General features: G+C 36.2%; 1 protein-coding gene across 7 annotated transcripts in view; it reads right to left on the reverse strand.

Moving 5' to 3' along the window:
• Positions 1-20,373, reverse strand: part of SOX6 (SRY-box transcription factor 6) — a 518,084-nt gene that overhangs the window by 124,733 nt on the left and 372,978 nt on the right. For 6 of the 7 annotated variants that reach the window (XM_082845245.1, XM_082845244.1, XM_082845243.1 and 3 more), the window contains one exon: positions 9,650-9,773. In XM_082845245.1, the coding sequence (XP_082701371.1) occupies positions 9,650-9,773 (124 nt within the window). The remainder of the gene's footprint in view (positions 1-9,649; positions 9,774-20,373) is intronic. The other variant, XM_082845246.1, reaches the window with a different exon arrangement.

Genomic DNA, 20,373 nt, shown 5'->3' on the forward strand with positions numbered 1-20,373 from the left:
GCTATAATTTTTTTTAAAAAATGGAAAATAACAAGTATTGGTTAGGATATAAAGAAATTGCAACACTCTTGCATTACTGGTGGGAATGTAAAAGGTGCAGCCCGTATAGAAATCAGTTTGATGGTATCTCAAAGGGCTAAACATAGAACTACCATATGATACAACGATTCCATTCCTACGTGTATATCTAAAAGAATTGCAAGCAGGGACACAAACAGGTATTTGTATACCAATGTTCACAGCAGCATTATTCACAATAGCCAAAATGTGGAAACAACAGAAATATCCATCAACAGATGAATGGATAAACAAACAAATATATAGACATAGACATATATATACAATGGGATATTATTCAGCCATAAAAAAGAATGGACTTTTGATACATACTACAATATGGATGGACCTTGAAAACACTATGCTTAGTGAAATAAGCCAGATGCAGAGGGACAAATATTGTATGATTCCATTTATATGAAGTACCTAGAATAGGCAAATTCATATAGAAAAATAGTAAAATAGAGGTTACCAGGGGTGCAGGGTAGGAGGATAGGGAGAGTTATTGTTTAATGGTCACAGAGTTTTTGTTGGAGATGATTGAAAGTTTGTGGTATAGATAACAGTAATGGTTACAAAAAACTGCAAATGTATTAATATCACTGAGTTGTACATTGAAAAATGGTTAAAATAATAAATATTATTTTATGTATATTTTACCACAATTTTTATCTTAAACAAACAGCAGGTATACTAGTAAAATTGCTTTTGGTCATCAGGCAGAGAGACAATATATCTCAGTCAAAAGCTCAGTTTTGGGACCACATTTCTAATGGATAAGAATGCAGTTTAATGTAGTTAAATTTACTTAGTTTCATGGACAGACTTTATCCCCAAACATAGTGTTTTAGAATTTTCAAATAACTTTCATACATTTTAACAAATTTAATCTTCACACCCATGCTGAGCAGCGGACAACTCATGACATATTTTTTTTAGATGACAAAAATGAAAGGCTCAGCAAGGTTAAGTGATATGTTCAAGTAAGAATTAAATAAAATAATGTAAAATATTTAACACAGTGTTTGGCACAAAGTAATTATTCAATAAACTTTAGCTGTTATCATATTATAAATAGTAAGTAAGTGTAGGAGTCATGAGCAGGCAGACATCCTACTCCTAGGATCTCCTGGGAAGCTTTAAGGGTGCTACTCCAGCAGCAATCATTGTAAAAATCCCAACTACACGAAGTCCATGGGTCAGCTGCATCATCCCTGGCACACAAAGGATGCTATCCAGTGTTTTTATTTTACAGTCAATTCAATCACTCTGATATACACATTGGCAGCTACGAAAGAAGCTTAATCTTTTAGTTTTCTCAGTCATAGGTACTCAATTGTATTCATCTCACCCTGGATTGCTGTATCTCTCAGCATCATGATGTGAAAGAGCAAAGCAACCAAACTTCTCTGGTTTATGTTATGGGCCCTGATAAGTTCCTTTTTAGAAAGATGTCTCTAATTAGAGAACCAGTTTTTTTTTTTTAAATAGGTGGGGTTTAATTAGGGATTACAACTCAATAAAAGAATTTCAGCAGAGATTATTTTGATAGATGTTTCCCTGAAACTGTACAATCCCCGTCAGCAACATGCCTCCTCAGCAACTCACCGGAGTGGGAGAGCTTGCTTGGTGTTCACTACCCATGGGGCCCTGAAATGTCCAGAATAATGGGTCAAATTATCTGAAGAGGAGAAGGTTGATAGCCCTAAATATATTTGTTTAGAATGTACTAATATGGATTCAGAAACAGTCAACTTTAACAGGAAACATCAGCCCAAGGTGATCCTTGCTTTCTGGAAATGAAGATAATTATTCAATCAGTTGAAGGCACAAACACTATGAAATTGTTTCAGGTTATGGGAAGGTGAAAAAAGAGCAAAAAGAGAGCCATTTATTTTGTAATTCATTAAAAACCAATGTAGCACTTATTCTTCTTCTTGCTTAGGGGATCAAACTATAAAGTTACACCACCATTTCAAGGCTTTTGTATGTGACAACACTACTCCTCTAAAATTTCAGTCATTGTCTCACAAGTGAAATTATAGCTATAGCTCAGTTTGGGGCAAAAAAGTTTTCCTTGTCCAGACACCAGTCAAACAGTATTCTCCTTTCCCAGTTTCTGTGAATGACAAGAACACTGCATAGACTGTCTCCTAAGTATGGAATGTCTCTCCCAGAAGCATATGAACATATAATTTTAATCCTTTTAAAGTATAATTTTTATATACAATAAAACCTGAATTAGCCAAAGTATTTAAGAATTTAGAGTTCTGGTTAATTCAGTTCTCTGAAATAACTTAGGGGTCGCCAGATAATAACTTTTTTACCAGGCTTGCTTGTGATTAAAAATCATCGTACATGTCCAAATCCACTGTCCTGTCCTAAACAACAGGTTTTAGCCAAGATAATCAAATCCAGCTTTGCTACCCCAAGACACTACTCTATGCTTCACAGATGCTGTTCAGCAGGGGTAACTCACTACTGCACAATATTGCCTCAATGTCTAGATTCTCCTTACTTACATACTGCAATCTCAGTGATACTGTGTGAGAAGACATTTTATAAAATGGTCCAAACTCACTGACTATATAACAATATCTTCCCCCATAAAAAACAGTATTATTCCCCTAGACCAAACAAATGAAGAGGAAATAGGCAGTCGACCTGAAAAAGAATTCAAAATAATGAAAGTAAAGATGATCCAAAATCTTGGAAATAGAATGGAGAAAATACAAGAAACGTTTAACAAAGAACTAGAAGAACTAAAGAGAAAACAAACAATGATGAACAACACAATAAACGAAATTAAAAATTCTCTAGAAGGAATCAATAGTAGAATAACTGAGGCAGAAGAACGGATAAGTGACCTGGAAGATAAAATAATGGAAATAACTACCACAGAGAAGAATAAGGAAAAAAAAATGAAAACAATTGAGGACAGTCTCAGAGACCTCTGGGACAACATTAACTGCACCAACATTCGAATTATAGGGGTCCCCGAAGAAGAAGAGAAAAAAAAGGGACTGAGAAAATATTTGAAGACATCATAGTTGGAAACGTCCCTAATATGGGAAAAAAAATAGTCAATCAAGTCCAGGAAGCACAGAGTCCCATACAGGATAAATCCAAGGAGAAACACACCAAGACACATATTAATCAAACTATCAAAAATTAAATACAAAGAAAAAATGTTAAAAGCGGCAAGGGAAAAGCAACAAATAACATACAAGGGAATCCCCACAAGGTTACCAGCTGATCTTTCAGCAGAAACTCTGCAAGCCAGAAGGGAGTGGCAGGACATATTTAAAGTGATGAAAGGGGAAAACCTACAACCAAGGTTACTCTACCCAGCAAGGATCGCATTCAGATTCAACTCAACGGAGAAATTAAAACCTTTACAGACAAGGAAAAGCTAAGAGAATTCAGCACCACCAAACCAGCTTTACAACAAATGCTAAAGGAACTTCTCTAGAGAAGCAGGAAACACAAGAGAAGGAAAAGACCTACAATAACAAACCCCAAACAGTTAAGAACATGGTAATAGGAACATACATATCGATAATTACCTTAAATGTAAATGGATTAAATGCTCCAACCAAAAGACATAGACTGGCTGAATGGCTACAAAAACAAGACCCATATATATGCTGTCTACAAGAGACCCACTTCAGACCTAGGGACACACACAGACTGAAAGTGAGGGGGTGGAAAAAGATATTCCATGCAAATGGAAATCAAAAGAAAGCTGGAGTAGCCATTCTCATATCAGACAAAATAGACTTTAAAAAAAGACTATTACAAGAGACAAAGAAGGACACTACATAATGATCGAGGGATCAATCCAAGAAGAAGATAAAACAGTTGTAAATATTTATGCACCCAATATAGGAGCACCTCAGTACATAAGGAAAATGCTAAAAGCCATAAAAGGGGAAATTGACAGTAACACAATCATAGTAGGGGACTTTAACACCCCACTTTCACCAATTGACAGATCATCCAAAATGAAAATAAATAAGGAAACACAAGCTTTAAATGACACATTAAACAAGATGTACTTAATTGATATTTACAGGACATTCCATTCAATAACAACAGAATACACTCTCTTCTCAAGTGCTCATGGAACATTCTCCAGGATAGATCATATCTTGGGTCACAAATCAAGCCTCAATAAATTTAAGAAAACTGAAATCATATTAAGTATCTTTTTCAACCACAGCACTATGAGACTAGATATCAATTACAGGAAAAAAACTGTAAAAAATACAAACACATGGAGGCTAAACAATACACCAGTTAATAACCAAGAGATCACTGAAGAAATCAAAGAGGAAATCAAAAATTACCTAGAAACAAATGACAATGAAAACACGATGACCCAAAACCTATGGGATGCAGAAAAACCAGTTCTAAGAGTGAAGTTTATAACAATACAATCCTACCTTAAGAAACAGGAAACATCTCAAATAAACAACATAACCTTGCACCTAAAGCAATTAGAGGAAGAAGAACAAAAAACCCCCAAAGTTAGCAGAAGGAAAGAAATCATAAAGATCAGATCAGAAATAAATAAAAAAGAAATGAAGGAAACAACAGCAAAGATCAATAAAACTAAAAGCTGGTTCTTTGAGAAGATTAACAAAATTGATAAAGCATTAGCCAGACTCATCAAGAAAAAAAGGAAGAAGACTCAAATCAACAGAATAAGAAATGAAAAAGGAGAAGTAACAACTGACACTGCAGAAATACAAAGGATCATGAGAGATTACTACAAGCAACTATATGCCAATAAAATGGAAAACCTGGAAGAAATGGACAAATTCTTAGAAAAGCACAACCTTCCGAGACTGAAGCAGGAAGAAATAGAAAATATAAACAGACCCATCACAAGCACTGAAATTGAGACTGTGATTAAAAATCTTCCAACAAACAAAAGCCCAGGACCAGATGGCTTCACAGGCGAATTCTATCAAACATTTAGAAAAGAGCTAACACCTATCCTTCTCAAACTCTTCCATAATATAGCAGAGGGAGGAACACTCCCAAACTCATTCTACGAGACCACCATCACCTTGATACCAAAACCAGACAAAGATCTAACCAAAAAGGAAACTACTGGCCAGTATCTCTGATGAACATGGATGGAAAAATCCTCAACAAAATATTAGCAAACAGAATCCAACAGCACAATAAAATGATCATACACCACGATTAAGTGGGGTTTATCCCAGGAATGCAAGGATTCTTCAATATATGCAAATCAATCAATGTGATAAACCATATTAACAAATTGAAGGAGAAAAACCTTACGATCATCTCAATAGATGCAGAAAAAGCTTTCAACAAAATTCAACACGCATTTATGATAAAAACCCTCCAGAAAGTAGGCATGGAGGGAACTTACCTCAACATAATAAAGGCCGTATATGACAAACCCACAGCCAACATCATTATCAATGGTGAAAAACTGAATCCATTTCACTAAGATCAGGAACAAGACAAGGTTGCCTACTCTCACAACTATTATTCAACATAGTCATGAAAGTTTTAGCCCCAGCAATAAGAGAAGATAAAGAAATAAAAGGAATCCAAATCAGAAAAGAAGTAATACTGTCATTATTTGCAGATGGCATGATACTATATATAGAGAATCCTGAAGATGCTACCAGAAAACTACTAGAGCTAAGCAATGAATTTGGTAAAGTAGCAGGATACAAAATTAATGCTCAGAAATCTCTTGCAGTCCTACACACTAACAATAAAAAATCTGAAAGAGAAATTAAGGAAACACTCCCATTTACCACTGCAACAAGAAGAATAAAATACCTAGGAAGAAACCTCCCTAAGGAGACAAAAGACCTGTATGCAGAAAACTATAAGACACTGGTGAAAGAAATTAAAGATGATACAAACAGATGGAGAAATATACCATGTTCTTGGATTGGAAGAATCAACATTGTGAAAATGACACTACTACCCAAAGCCATCTACAGATTCAGTGCAATCCTTAACAAACTACCAATGGCATTTTTCACAGAACTAGAACAAAAAAATTCACAATTTGAATGGAAACACAAAGACCCCGAATAGCCAAAGCAATCTTGAGAAAGAAAAACGGAGCTGGAGGAATCAGGCTCCCTGACTTCAGACCATACTACAAAGCTACAATAATCAATACAGTATGGTACTGGCACAAAAACAGAAATATAGATCAATGGAACAGGATAGAAAGCCTAGAGATAAACCCAGGCACATATGGTAAGCTTACCTTTGAAAAAGGAGGCAAGAGTACACAATGGAGAAAAGACAGCCTCTTCAATAAGTGGTGCTGGGAAAACTGGACAGCTACATGTAAAAGAATGAAATTAGATCTCTCCCTAACACTATACACAAAAATAAACTCAGAATGGATTAAAGACCTAAATGTAAGACCAGACACTATAAATCTCTTAGAGGAAAACATAGGCAGAATACTCTATGACATAAATCACAGAGTAATGGAAATAAAAACAAAACTAAAAAAATGGGACCTAATGAAACTTAAAAGCTTTTGCACAGCAAAGGAAGCCATAAACAAGACAAAAAGACGACCTTAGAATGGGATAAAATATTTGCAAACGAAGCAACGGACAAAGGATTAATCTCCAAAATATACAAACAGCTCACACAGCTCAATATCAAAAAAACAAACAACCCAATCCAAAACTGAGCAGAAGACCTAAATAGACATTCCTCCAAAGAAGGTATACACGTTGCCAACAAACACATGAAAGGATGCTCAACATCACTAATCATTAGAGAAATGTCAATCAAAAACTACAACGAGGTATCACCTCAAACCAGTCAGAATGGCCATCATCAAAAAATCTACAAACAGGGCTTCCCTGGCGGCGCAGTGGTTGAGAGACCGCCTGCTGATGCAGGGGACACAGGTTCATGCCCCGGTCCGGGAGGATCTCACATGCCGCGGAGCGGCTGGGCCCGTGAGCCATGGCCGCTGAGCCTGCGCATCCAGAGCTTGTGCTCTGCAACGGGAGAGGCCACAACAGTGAGAGGCCTGCGTACCGCAAAAAAAAAAAAAAAATCTACAAACAGTAAATGCTAGAGAGGGTGTGGAGAAAAGGCAACCCTCTTGCACTGTTGGTGGGAATTTAAACTGATACAGCCACTATGCAGCACAAAATGGAAGTTCTTAAAAAACTAAAAATAGAACTACCATACGACCCAGCAATACCAGTACTGGACATGCACCCCGACAAAACCATAATTCAAAAAGAGTCATGTACCACAATATTCACTGCAGCTCTATTTACAATAGCCAGGACATGGATGCAACCTAAGTGTCCCTCGACAGATGAATGGATAAAAAAGATGTGTCACATATATACAATGGAATATTACTCAGTCTTTAAAAGAAACGAAATTGAGTTATTTGTAGTGAGCTGGATGGACCTAGAGTCTGTCATACAGAGTGAAGTAAGTCTGAAAGAGAAAAACAAATACTGTATGCTAACACATATATATGGAATCTAAAAAAAAAAAAAGGTTCTGAAGACCTACGGGCAGGACAGGAATAAAGACGTAGACGTAGAGAATGGACTTGAGGGCACAGGGAGGGCGACGGGTAAGCTGGGATGAAGTGAGAGGGTGGCATGGAAATATATATACACCACCAAATGTAAAATAGATAGCTAGTGGAAAGCAGCTGCATAGCATAGGGAGATCAGCTGGGTGTTTTGTGTCCACCTAGAGGGGTGGGATAGGGAGGTGGGAGGGAGACGCAAGAGGGAGGAGATATGGGGATATATGTATATGTATAGTTGACTCTTTGTTATACATCAGAAACTAACATACCATTGTAAAGTAATTATATTGCAATACAGATGTTAGAAAACAAGAAAACAGTATTATCGTCTTAACAAAGTTACATAACATGTCAATTATGTTGATATCTGTGTCTAGAAGAAAATAAGGCCCATAACCTGATTTTGAAATATGGAGAATTTTAAATTAAAAACATGGAAATTAAATAGTTTCCACATACAGTTCATTTAAAAGGATTCCAAAACTGGTGTAGGGATAACAACTCAGATTCAGGTTAAACCAGTAAACTTAGTTTATACCAACATTCCGAAGGAAGTCAAGGTGAAGAAAGTTCAAAACTACTTATAGAGATCAGAGAAGAAGTGAACCACTGCACTGACAGAAAGATATTCTCTGATCAAATATTATCCTGTCCTTAATATGGATACTAATTTCACAGAATATAACTTGCTCTAAAAATTCTGCTCTAGAAAAATCAACTTTTGACTTTGAGTAACACAATTTTCTTTCACTGTGGTATCCAAAAACCGTTGTTACTCCTAGTTTTGACTGCTTTATAGCTGAGGAATTTTGAAAGTCAGTCCTTAAATTAGCCAATCGCTTAAGATCTCTATTCTTTGAATAATTTGGGTTGTGACACAGACATCTTTCCTTTCCTCACAAGGAAGGGGGTTTTCTACCAAAAGCATAAGAGTAATTGATGGCAAAAAATAGATGTTAAACCCCACTAGGTTTGTTTTTATGCTATTTAGTAACATTCCTTACAGAGAATTTTAGTAAAGTGATTTATACTTTATTATTGCTTTAAGCATATTAAAATACCTTTGTTCACTTTATAAACCCATACACAAAGAAACCGCTGCAGTCAGATTTGTTGCACTCAGACTGGGTGGTTAATATAATCAGGTTAATATGTTAAAAAGAACTTGACACAGAAATTATTAATGAGTAGAACAAGGTCACTACTTCTGAGCTGAGGTCAGTTACAAAGAATGCACAAATGAAATTCAGGTTGACTTTTTATTTACTTGACTATCTTCTTACATTGGATTCCTTTGGCAACATATCTTTAAACATTTAAAGCCCTGTTTACAAGGATGCTCTGAAAGAAGCTTCAAACCATTATGCCCCTAATTGAATTCCCCAGGAGTCCAGTAAACTCAGAGGAATAAAGAAAAATCATAACATTTGCTAAATCATCTCAAAACATACTTCACTGCAAGGTTATGTGTCCTGTTTTTTGTGGTTCAAAGATGAATAAGAAAATACAACTGACTGCTTCATTATTTAGGCTAGAATCAAAAAGAATTTTACCTATTAGTAGCAAGCTAATTAAATCAGTCTAGTTTTAACTCTTCTTCCAAGAGAAATCAGACAACAAACAATAATAGCATTTTATACTGTATGCGACCACTCTCCTAGAGTATAAAAGCTCTCAGGAGGAGCAAAGTATCTTTAACCAAAGACAATTATTCACAGTAAAGGTATGAGAGAGAGCTGACAAAAATTTGTAGTCCTGAGGGAAAGTAGCATTTTATCTGTGAATTCAGAACAAACTCAAGTGGAAGAAGAGAAAGTAAAAGTTTTTAGCAACCAATTCGTTTATTAACATGCCCCCTTCACAATTATAATTTTACTTTAAAATAGCTTTTATGATCTTTTTATTCATAGTTCCTTCATATGCTTCTGTGCTTGTTGTGATTACTAAGCAAAAACATATGGATCTTAGCATTCCCAAAAGAATGTGAAATCCCTTTCTACTTACCTGGTTTGTATGTTATTCCAGGGGGGAAGAGGAATCCCTGTTGGGCAGCAGCAGCTGCTGCCAGGGTCCGCTGGTCATGTGGAAAAATTGGGATCATGAGCGGAGGCATGTGACCCTGAACCTGCTAAACAGAAGAGAGCCTATGATCAGACAGAGAGCAAATGTATGCCAAGGAGTATTTGTTTTTCACCCATGGTGGTGTGCTGGTACCCAAACAGCCACCCACTTCTAACCTCATTCCAAATCTGCTCCCTGAGAAAAATTCAGGCTAAATTCACCAAATCCCTTTCAGATTCCACTGGTACACCAAGGACATAACCTCATTGTGAATTTGCCTCATCCCTGCTTCCACTAAATTATAGTTACTGGTTATCTTTTATCTTGACTTCTTTTCCTTTTATTTTCTTTCTTTTTTTAAAACAAAGAACTAGAAGAAATGTTTTCTTCTGTCATCTTACAATGTTGAAAGGTTTTGCCCTTTCACCTGCTTTGCATTCTGTACTTTATTTTGAAAATAGTACTTAGTATCTTTGGTCAGAAAGTAATGTCTAATTTTTATATATTCCACAAGCTGCAGCTCCCCAGTTTAGGTATCTTATTTCAAAGCCTCGCTGCATTATGTTAAACACATAGCTCTTCAGATTTAAGGCTACTACATCTTGGCTCCCAATTAAACTAATATTCTTTGCCATCCACACCTCGATGTAACACATAAATTGCTTGTCTGGCTAAGCAGTTTTACAGCTTTATGCACTACCATGTAGCTGAGTAATTATGGAGTTGTATTCAGAGAGCACTTCATAATAAATGCTACTATATCAAATTTCATTTGACCTCCATAAATGTATCAAAGAGCACAAAAATGCAAAACAGAAACTCTTCACTCTATATCAGCATTTGTATTCCATATAAAGAAAATAAGAACTATGACAGAATCATGTCTGTGAAAATCACATTTTAATTTCCTAGCTCCCTCCCTTACTCTATGCATGCTGCCCTGATTCCAATAACATCACAGGAAGGTTCTGTGCTGGCTTTTAGGGCATGATTTTATAAATTAAACTATAGGACTTTTGTTATTTAAAGATCAAAACTAGGATGTACTAAGAGAAATGATCTTTAAGTTCAAACTGGGTCTTTGCCCTCCTTACTAGTATAAAAGATCTGCATTATATCCTGTTTAAGATACAAACCTTTCCCAGTAATTCTACCAACCCCAAACTCTTCCCCCGTTTAAATTCCTAAATCTTCTCTTTAGGCAAAATTCCATATACTGGCTGATGACCCTGTTTAAATAGCACCAACTTGCCTTGTCCTGTCCCTGTTCCCTCCACAGCCAGGGACATATTGCAAAAATGTTCCTGTGTAGGTCTAAGAGGTTTCATTTACCAACAGTTTCTCTCTAGGGAAAGCCCTAAGATGTGGGTTAATAAAGGGCAAGCAAAAAATAAACACTTTACAGTATTTTTCAGAATTCATTTCTCAGGAAAATCAACTTATAATAAAAAGGTCTTTGTGCAATTACTACCTTGCCAGTGGGGCGTGAAAGAAACTAGCTTTGGGCAGCTATTTCTTCCATTTTAGCTGAGGTAAGCCCAAGTTTTGTACATTAGAGTACCAACTTAGCCTGCTTAAACTGGAGCTGATCCCCTAGCGCCCAGGTCTCGCCTTTAACCCTGAAGAAAAGCACTAGGTTTGCTGTTCAACTCCAGCTTGTTGTGACCTGATGCAAACCTGAGATGTCAAAGACGACAGCGCTGTTCTATGTCAGAAAATTAAAAAATGATATTTTTGTGGGTGACTATTGTGCAGTGCAAGAGTATATCAAAGGAAATCACTTCATTTACTTCTACAAATATAGTCCTAGCATGTACCCAGAACACAGCACGGATGCTTCACATTCTAAAGAAAGGAAACAAGAAACTGAGGAGTCTAGGTATCACATTTATTTATTCTTTCCTTCTTTCATTTAACAAACATTTATTAAGTTATTATTATGTGTGGATCTTGAAAAGTAGCTGGAAAAATGGGGGCTATTTTGCTTGGGAGAGAGAAGATATATGCTTATGTTCAAATATTTGAAAGAATTATGTACGGAAGAAGAACCAGATTAAGTCTGAGCAGTTACAAAGGGCAGATCTAGGCTCAAAAGAAAGAGATTTTAGGGAAGTTGAATGCAAAGAATTTTCTAATAATGAGCTATTCAATAATCACTGTGATTAAAGAGGTCATGTGTGCCATTTCCCAAGAGGTGGTCAAGTAAAGGCTGTATACTCATCTATTAGAGATGCTTTAAAGGATATGCATAACTAAAACCCTGATTAGATAATGACCTATAGTGCCTTTTCAACTTTATAATTCTATGATTGTTTAAAAATCAACATTAGGAAGATAATGGCATATAGTCATTCCTTTACTCATTCATTCAACACGTATTTTTATTCAGAATCTACTATGCCTACAAAGGCTTTGTTGTCAAACGAATCTGAGCTTAAATCTGTACACTGCCATTTCTATGGCTGTGTGATCTTGAGCAGTTACTTAGCCTTCCTGAGTCTATTTCCTCATGTAAAAACCAAAGCTAATGATACTACCTTACATGGTTGTTGTGAGGATTAAATAAACAAGAAAAGTAATGCTTGTGGCACAGTGACTGGCATATAATAGGCACTAAGTAAATGTTAGATCCTTGCTTTTCTCTTATATAGTTTGCAATTCAGTACTAGAAAATTATCAAATTACTGATAAAACAAGAAAGAGTGGATCTTAACCCATAACTCTACTTCAAAAAAAGAAAACATGAGCCAAATAAATAATTCAGTTTGGCAGGCAGAGGCTTGTTTGTTCTTAGCAGACCCATGCCTCACAGAGCATTGTTCCATCCCAAATATCCAGAAGACCAAGAAAAAGAAGGTGGGATTAAAAAGCTCATTTGAAGATGTAATTTGGGATCTTTAGTGTTATTCATTAAACAGCATCTTCGAATGAAAACATAATTTTATTTTTACATTGGTGCCCAAGCTCTTCAGATCTTAAGACAACATAAAGGGATCAATGGCAATTAGGCATCAGACCTTAATTATTGAAACTTGGTGTCTGAAGATATTTCCTTTGTAATTAGCAACGCACATAAGATAATTAAGTAGGCCACCTAAGGTCATTTTTTTTTTAAACTTTTTATTTTATGTTGGAGTATAGCTGATTAACAATGTTGTGATAGTTTCAGGTGCACAGCAAAGCAAGTCAGCCATACATATACATGTATCCATTCTCCCCCAGACTCCCCTCCCATCCAGGCTGCCACATAACATTGCGCAGAGTTCCCTGTGCTATATAGTAGGTCCTAAGGTCATTTTTAATGCCAAAGAGCTACAGGTGCTTCATATTAACAAAAGCTGTAAGAATTTAGGGAAGCTCTTTTCTGTCCATCACCCTCTACAAGGTAGGATATTTTAGAAAGTTTCAATGTTAACTATTAGGTAAGACGCAGTTTCAACAAACTGAAGGATAAAGTAAATAAGGAGGGGGACAGAAGGCATTGTGAAAGCAATGATAATGATGGAATCACAGAGTTGAAATGCAGCTTAGAGTTTATCTAACCTAGTAGTTCTCGAAGTGTGGTACCTGACCAGCAGCATCTAACTTCAAAAAGCAAATTATCAGACTCCAACCCAGACCTATGAATCAGAAACTCTGGAGGTTGGGTCCAACAGTCCAAAATTTAGACTAAAATTTAATCCAGAGAAGTGATTCTCAAACTTCTATGGACTTCAGAATCAACCAGAGGGCTTATTAAAACAAAAATTGTTCAATCCCACACTCAGAGTCCCTGAATCAGTAGATCTGAGGGGGAAACCTGAGAGTGTACTGTTCTAACAAGTTCCCAGGTGAAGCTCGTTAGTGCTGTTGGTCCGGGGACCATTCTCTGAGAATCACTAATCCAATTCAAACCTCACAATTTACACATAGGGAACCAGGCGGCTTAGAGAAGGTAAGGCTCTCACTGTCATAGGCAGTGTGGAGGTCACACTGCCTATAACAGAGCTGGATCTAGAATCCAGAACTGCTAACCACCCTGCCCAGTGCTTTTTCCATTATATCACATGGACTTCATTGATAGAAAAGAGAGAAATCATGTGTGTACACTCTTTGTATAGAGAAAATCTGGGGGGCTGCAACTGAAAATAATTTTATATTTCAGAGGTGTGTCTCTGGAGGTGACTGGGAGTATAGATACTATGTTGTTCAGTTTTAGTCTGTTCCTTCTCTCTTATTTTATACCCAGAATATTTGATCTCGAATCTATTGTCATTAATTCCAGTTAATTCATTAGCAATAATCATTTAGCTCCAAATGATAAAGTTGCCCTTAACTCATTTTAAGTAAAATAATAATATGAAAACTCAAAATGCCCTTTATTAAATACAAGCCAAAGTATCCGGTAGCCATTTAGAACATGGGCTGAGAGATGATGAAAAGCTCCTCTTTTATCTCTAATTACAGAAATCATCATCGTCATCATCATCATCACAGCAACTAATATGTTCCAGTATTTCCTGTATGTCAAGCACTGGGAAGTGATTCACATGCTCTATCTCATTTAATTCTCAAAACTTTGTGAGGTACCTACTGTTATTATCCTCATTTATTTAATGACAAAGACAAAACCACGAGAGGTTAGGTAACTTAGTCAATTAAAAAGTGGTAGAGCCAAGATTCAAGGGCAGGTATGTCTATGTCAGGCTCAAAGTCTATACTTTTAAGTACTATATTATATTAATCATAAAGTCATCTTTTGCTAAACAGACCTAAATGAGATAAGGAATATAATTCTTTGTGATAACAATTATTTGATTGAAAGTTTTATAAATATAATTGTAAATTTACATGTGGCTGTAACAAATAATACAGAAAGATCCCATGTTCGCTTAACTCAGTTTCCCCCAATGGTAACATCTTGAAAAATTATAGAACAATATTACAACCAGGGCACTGACATTGATACAATCCAAAACTCTTATTCAGATTTCACCAGTGGGATACCATTTAAAAGAAATTATGTGTCTTAAAAACTAGCAAGGGGGCTTCCCTGGTGGCACAGTGGTTGAGAGTCCGCCTGCCGATGCAGGGAACACGGGTTCGTGCCCCGGTCCGGGAAGATCCCACATGCTGCGGAGCGGCTGGGCCCGTGAGTCATGGCCACTGGGCCTGCGCGTCCGGAGCCTGTGCTCCACAACGGGAGAGGCCACAACAGTAAGAGGCCTGCGTACCGCAAAAAAAAAAAAAAAAAAAAAAAAACTAGCAAGGGTAATGAAGGTCTATGAATACTTATGACTGCTATCTTTTATACAAAGCTCACCAGTATGACCCAGTGCAAATAATGTGAGTGGAAATCATGAATTAAAGCAACAACTTCTCCTTTCATAGCTTGCCATTTATTTTACTTACTAGAATATTGGTTGAAGGTGGGACAAAAATGGAAAGCAAGGGCAAGGTGTGGGGGAGAGGTAAGGAAAGAGGGCTTGGTGGCCACACAAGAATCACATAAATATCCAAAATATTTTTCTTCTATGGAAGTTGTGAATTAAGTTTACTGCACTGCATGTCAGTGCCTAAGGCAGATAAAGAATTTTGAAAATACAGAAAAGCCCCACCCTGCTCTGAAGAATGTAAGCCTGCCTTTCCTCTTCCTTCCCATCATCCTATTTTCCCATTTGGTGACGTGCCAGGAAAGGCAGTCACATTGTAAACAGCAACCTTCAAAAATATTTTACTGAAGAATAAGAAATAATAGAATTCCCCTCACTCCATCAAAGAGTGACCAGTCTCCACATGTCTTTTCCAGGAAGTTATCAAAATTTCAAATAGCATGTTTTTTTCTTGAAAGTGTAGTTTTCCCTTAGCCCAAATTCAGAGATCCTTTAATTATCCCATAGGTAAAAGTAAAACTGATTTTGTTAATATAAAGAGTAAAACAATGTGACCAAAAATAATCTCTGAGCGTGAAACTGCATTATTTTTATTGCTTTGGAAGTCAGCACTAACTGGGTATGTAAGTTGAATGACTAATGAGAAACCAGGAACCCCATCATAGGTGAAGCCTAGTCAGTGCATCAGGAAAGAAACAAACTGTATCCCCTAAAGCACAACTGTCCATTAATTCTAAACTTCCACAATCCCAGACCAAAGCATTTCCCTTCTGCAGAGGGTAGGGAACACATTCTTGATCAAATAGGCTACATGCCCAGAAATTTTAATTGCTACGGTGTTCCTCACATCTTTCAGACAATCAAGACAGCAGCAGATGCATGTGAAACACTTAGGTTCTGACTCTTCCTATTCATAAAACAGCATTGTTGCACCAACACTTATGCCCTTTGTTTTCTCTGTGCTAAGTTGTTGATGATGCCATTTTTTGCCATCTGCCCCAGAGCTTCATTAAAGATACATGAATGGGCTAACTGGCCTGATATCTTGTGAGGAACAGGTGCTATTGTTTGTCCCTGAAGACTTGCACTAAAGATATGACTCAGAATACTTGAGAAAGAGCATCTGCAGCAGTCAGTCAGAGGGCAACTTGGCAGAGACCTGGCTACGTGCTAATATGCAGAGTGACACTCGGGGGCTCATTTTCTTTCATGAGGATTATTTAACTTTTCCTAGTGATAGGAAATAAGTATTTATTGAAAATCATGAACATATTAATATCTATTACTAAGTTAAACGCAGTGAGCAAGTGAAGATCTTTTTAATGCCTTATTTCTAGAAAATCATTCCTCATGTGATTTAATTGGATAAAGCTTCTTTAATCTGTTGGAAGGAATGTTTCCAACATTTGTAAATCATGACAGAGGGAGGGAAAGACAGAGACAGAAAATACAGAGAGAGAAAGAGCCATCAGAGAGGGAGAGGCAGGGCATACAAACAGAAAGGGGTGGGGGTAGGGGTGTGGGTGGAATTTCCTTAAAGGCCCTATTCTTTATTGCAAAGAATAGCTGAGTCATTTGCATAACGTGTTACCATTATAAAAGCTGCAGTGTCTAGAGTGAAAGAAATAAAGTCCCCAGAACCTTACATGAAAAGCCTTCAAGGTCATGGAGGTATCTTCTTACTGCCAAAAAGTGCATGCCAGATCTCAGTTAATTCTGGAGAGTTAGGAGGGAAAAGGTCTCATTTGATAGGATAAATTAGTGCTTTAACACAAAACTTTTAGTTTCAAAACTTTTTTTTTTTTTGGTCGAAAATGTTAAGACTCTGCTTTGCCCTGACTTAAAAAGCAAAATAATGCAGTGGTCAACATTTTGAACTTCTCTTGGTTGACCATAGTTTGAAGTATACTAAGGAACTTTGTATACAGCCTACCTGACTATTCTCTAATTGTTTCAATTCATTAATCATCTCTCACCAAGTAAACTGAGTGTCCTGAATGGCTTGTGACATTTATATTTCTATACACCCCATTGTTCTTATCACAGGGCTAAGAATATAGTAGGCATTTTGTGTCAACTAATCAACGTGAGAACCATCAAGGACTTAAGAACTGGTTTTCTGAGTACTAATTTCCATAGGGTAGTATTATTGTTAATACAACTGCAAAAAGTATAGAGCTGTAGTTGTTCTCATTAAAGAAGAGAATTCAAGAATGACTTTTAAATAAATCTTGATATCACTTTGTCTGCTTTTCATTTGTCTTATTTAGCAAATCTCTGGCTGCTATAGCTAATGGAGGATTGAAAATCCTTGCTTGTAGGGAATCCAGCTAGCTCTAGCAGGAGAATAATCACACTGAAATTTTATCAGGAGCAATTCTGGGACACAAATTTTCTGAGTATTTAAGAACACAGAGTCCAATTTTACCAGATATTTTCCACCAACATCCAATGGATAATCATTGTACAAACAATGTAAGAAAAAGATCCTGTAGCTAGTGGGAAGCAGCCGCACAGCACAGGGAGATCAGTTCTGTGCTTTGTGACCACCTAGAGGGGTGGGATAGGGAGGGTGGGAGGGAGAAGCAAGAGGGAGGGGATATGGGGATATATATATATGTATAGCTGATTCACTTTGTGATACAGCAGAAACTAACACACCATTATAAAGCAATTATACTCCAACAAAGATGTTAAAAAAACTGCTGTTTTGTTTGTTTTTGTTTGTTTGTTGAAGACAAGATGTTTTCTCTCTCTCAAACTCCCACAAGGATAATATACAAAACACTTTGTTACCATTGTTAACGTTCATCTTTAATATAATTCAGTTTCTTCCTAGAATTTTGTATATTGCTGCCACCACTCTTTTCAAAATCTTCACTAAAGGGCTAGGAAAAACCCTGAAAAGGTAGAACAAACTCAAGATATTGCAGTTTAAAGGCATCCTTTTTAAAAACTCAGGCTTTAGTCTTTCAAAGTCATATGTTTTAGTTTGAACATTAATGAAGAACTAACTTTATGTTTGTAATATGTATTTTTCTGTATGTATATTATACTTAACTGAAAAGTTAATTTTAAGAAAAATGGAAAATAGCTTCAGTAGTTTACTTGTCTTTACTAATTTACACTATTAAATATATCTAATAAAATATCTAAAATATTCATAGGAAAAATGGAGACGATACGTATTGTCACTAGCTTCACTATGTCCCCACCCTCACTACCAAGAGTAACACATGGAAGCAAAGCAACTCCTTTTTTAGGTTGGTCTTTCAGATAGCTATTTCAAATCCACTTCACAGTCTAGTACTTTCCAGCTCCCTTCCTTGGTTACGCAGGAGAGAAATGATCATTGAGAGTAGGAGTACAATGGCTCCATTTATCAGGTCAATAGCACATTTAAAAAATCTCCTTTAGGTATATATTCAGAGAGAAATGTTAATGGCCCTGAAAGGGCCAGTCCTGTCCTTTGTGTTAACACCTTTTTATATTCTCAGCATACTGTATACACTCCGTTCTATTTGTATTTTCTAAAATGGACAAATATCTCATTAATCCACCAGGATCATCAGTAGTCAAACGTCACTACTTTATCTCTCATTCATTTGTACATGTTCTGCTTAAATATTGAATTTTCAAAGAAAAGAACATGGATTTAGTACTAATGTAATCATGATTCCTAGCATCTCTTACTTATTTGTCTCCTTACTCCTTGTAATAAAGAACTCCACACATACAAAATGACCTCTTAGGCCTCTAAGAGGCATGCTACTCTGTAAGGGAAGTCAGTAGTGCCTGTCTTCGTTCAACTATTCAACAGCCTTTCACTGAGCACCTAGCACAATCTGCCCGGTACTATGCTGGGCACTAGGAATAAAAAGATGCCTAAGAGAAGTCCATAGCTTTGTTTTATCAGGTAGCACTGTTACGTTTGTCTTCACTTACATAGTAGTAGAAATCATCCAGTTTGTCAGCTTACTTTGGAATAGGGTCAACAGAGAAAGGAAAGATTTGCTTAAAAAGGAAAATAAATTACAACAAAAATTCCATTACGTATCTTTCCATAGTCTTCCTATAGTCTAAAACCAAGAAAAATTTTGAGAGTATTTATGAGTACAAAAGTCAGATTACTTCATAAAATGGATGACAAATGTTAATTAAATGTGTTTAAATTATCTTACTATGCTTTAAGAAACTCTCACCAGGAGGGAAGTAGTATGTCCTGGCCATAAAGAAATTAATAAAACATGTTATGCAAAAGTAAAATTTATGGTTCATTTGGAATTAGATATGTACCACCTTTTCAATCCATACAAATGCATAATCTTGTCAATTAAATATTATTGTTAAGGTCTAGTAGTATGTTAAAATCACTTTAAAGTGCAACTAAGGAAAATTCGTGTGTGTTTATTACTCCTTAAGGATCTATTAGTGGGTATTTTATTCAGATTCGTGCTGTAAAATCTGCATAAACTCAGCATATTGTTATCCCCATGTGTGCATTTGTTTGGTTAAAGCAGAACAGCAAATCTCAATTTTTGCAACTTCTGAAAAAGTCAAGAGAACTAAAACAGTCTTAATTTTAATCAGATACAAACAGTTATCACTACAGAAGTGAAGAGTTGACTATTATGCAAATAGCCTCAGTTAGTCGTCACCAGGCCATCACAGAAGACTGAGCTAGTCAATTATTTTAGGTATTTCCAAAGACTAGTGAAGATGAATGTTTCTTATTCCACCCTGTCTTATTTCCACAGAAGTATGAAACATATTAGAGACTAATGATTGTTTTTCTCAGATGGAAACCCCATTAAATACCCAATGATCAAAGTGTTTTGCCAAGATGGAAATTAATTTTTTTTAATTCTGCATAAATGCCACATAAATATAGTAACATTTGTGAAGAATGTGGCATTCCTTTGTTTCTAACAACCAAATTCAGATATAAAGCTTTCACAAACTTTTGACCGGTAATGAAGGCAATCTGGCTTTTACCCCTGAAGTATTTTACACAGCCTTATTCTGTTACCAATGACCAGAGTTCAATTATTAAATTCCTCCTCCAGAAATGCAGGTTTACCTCTTAAACTACAAGTTTTGTTAAAATTATGCACAAGCAACTTAAAGGCAGGGACTTTGTATCTTAGTAAAAATCCCTCTCTTGCACAGAGTAGGGACTCAACAAATATTTGTAACATAAATGCATTAAAGAACTTTCATTGTTATTTTAAAACTAAGCTACAATAATTTTGATAATTTTTACATCTTCTGAATCAATTTGAAGTCCTTTTATCA

Source organism: Leucopleurus acutus (genome assembly GCF_964270905.1).
Source record: "Leucopleurus acutus genome assembly, chromosome: 8".
Lineage (NCBI taxonomy): Eukaryota > Metazoa > Chordata > Mammalia > Artiodactyla > Delphinidae > Leucopleurus > Leucopleurus acutus.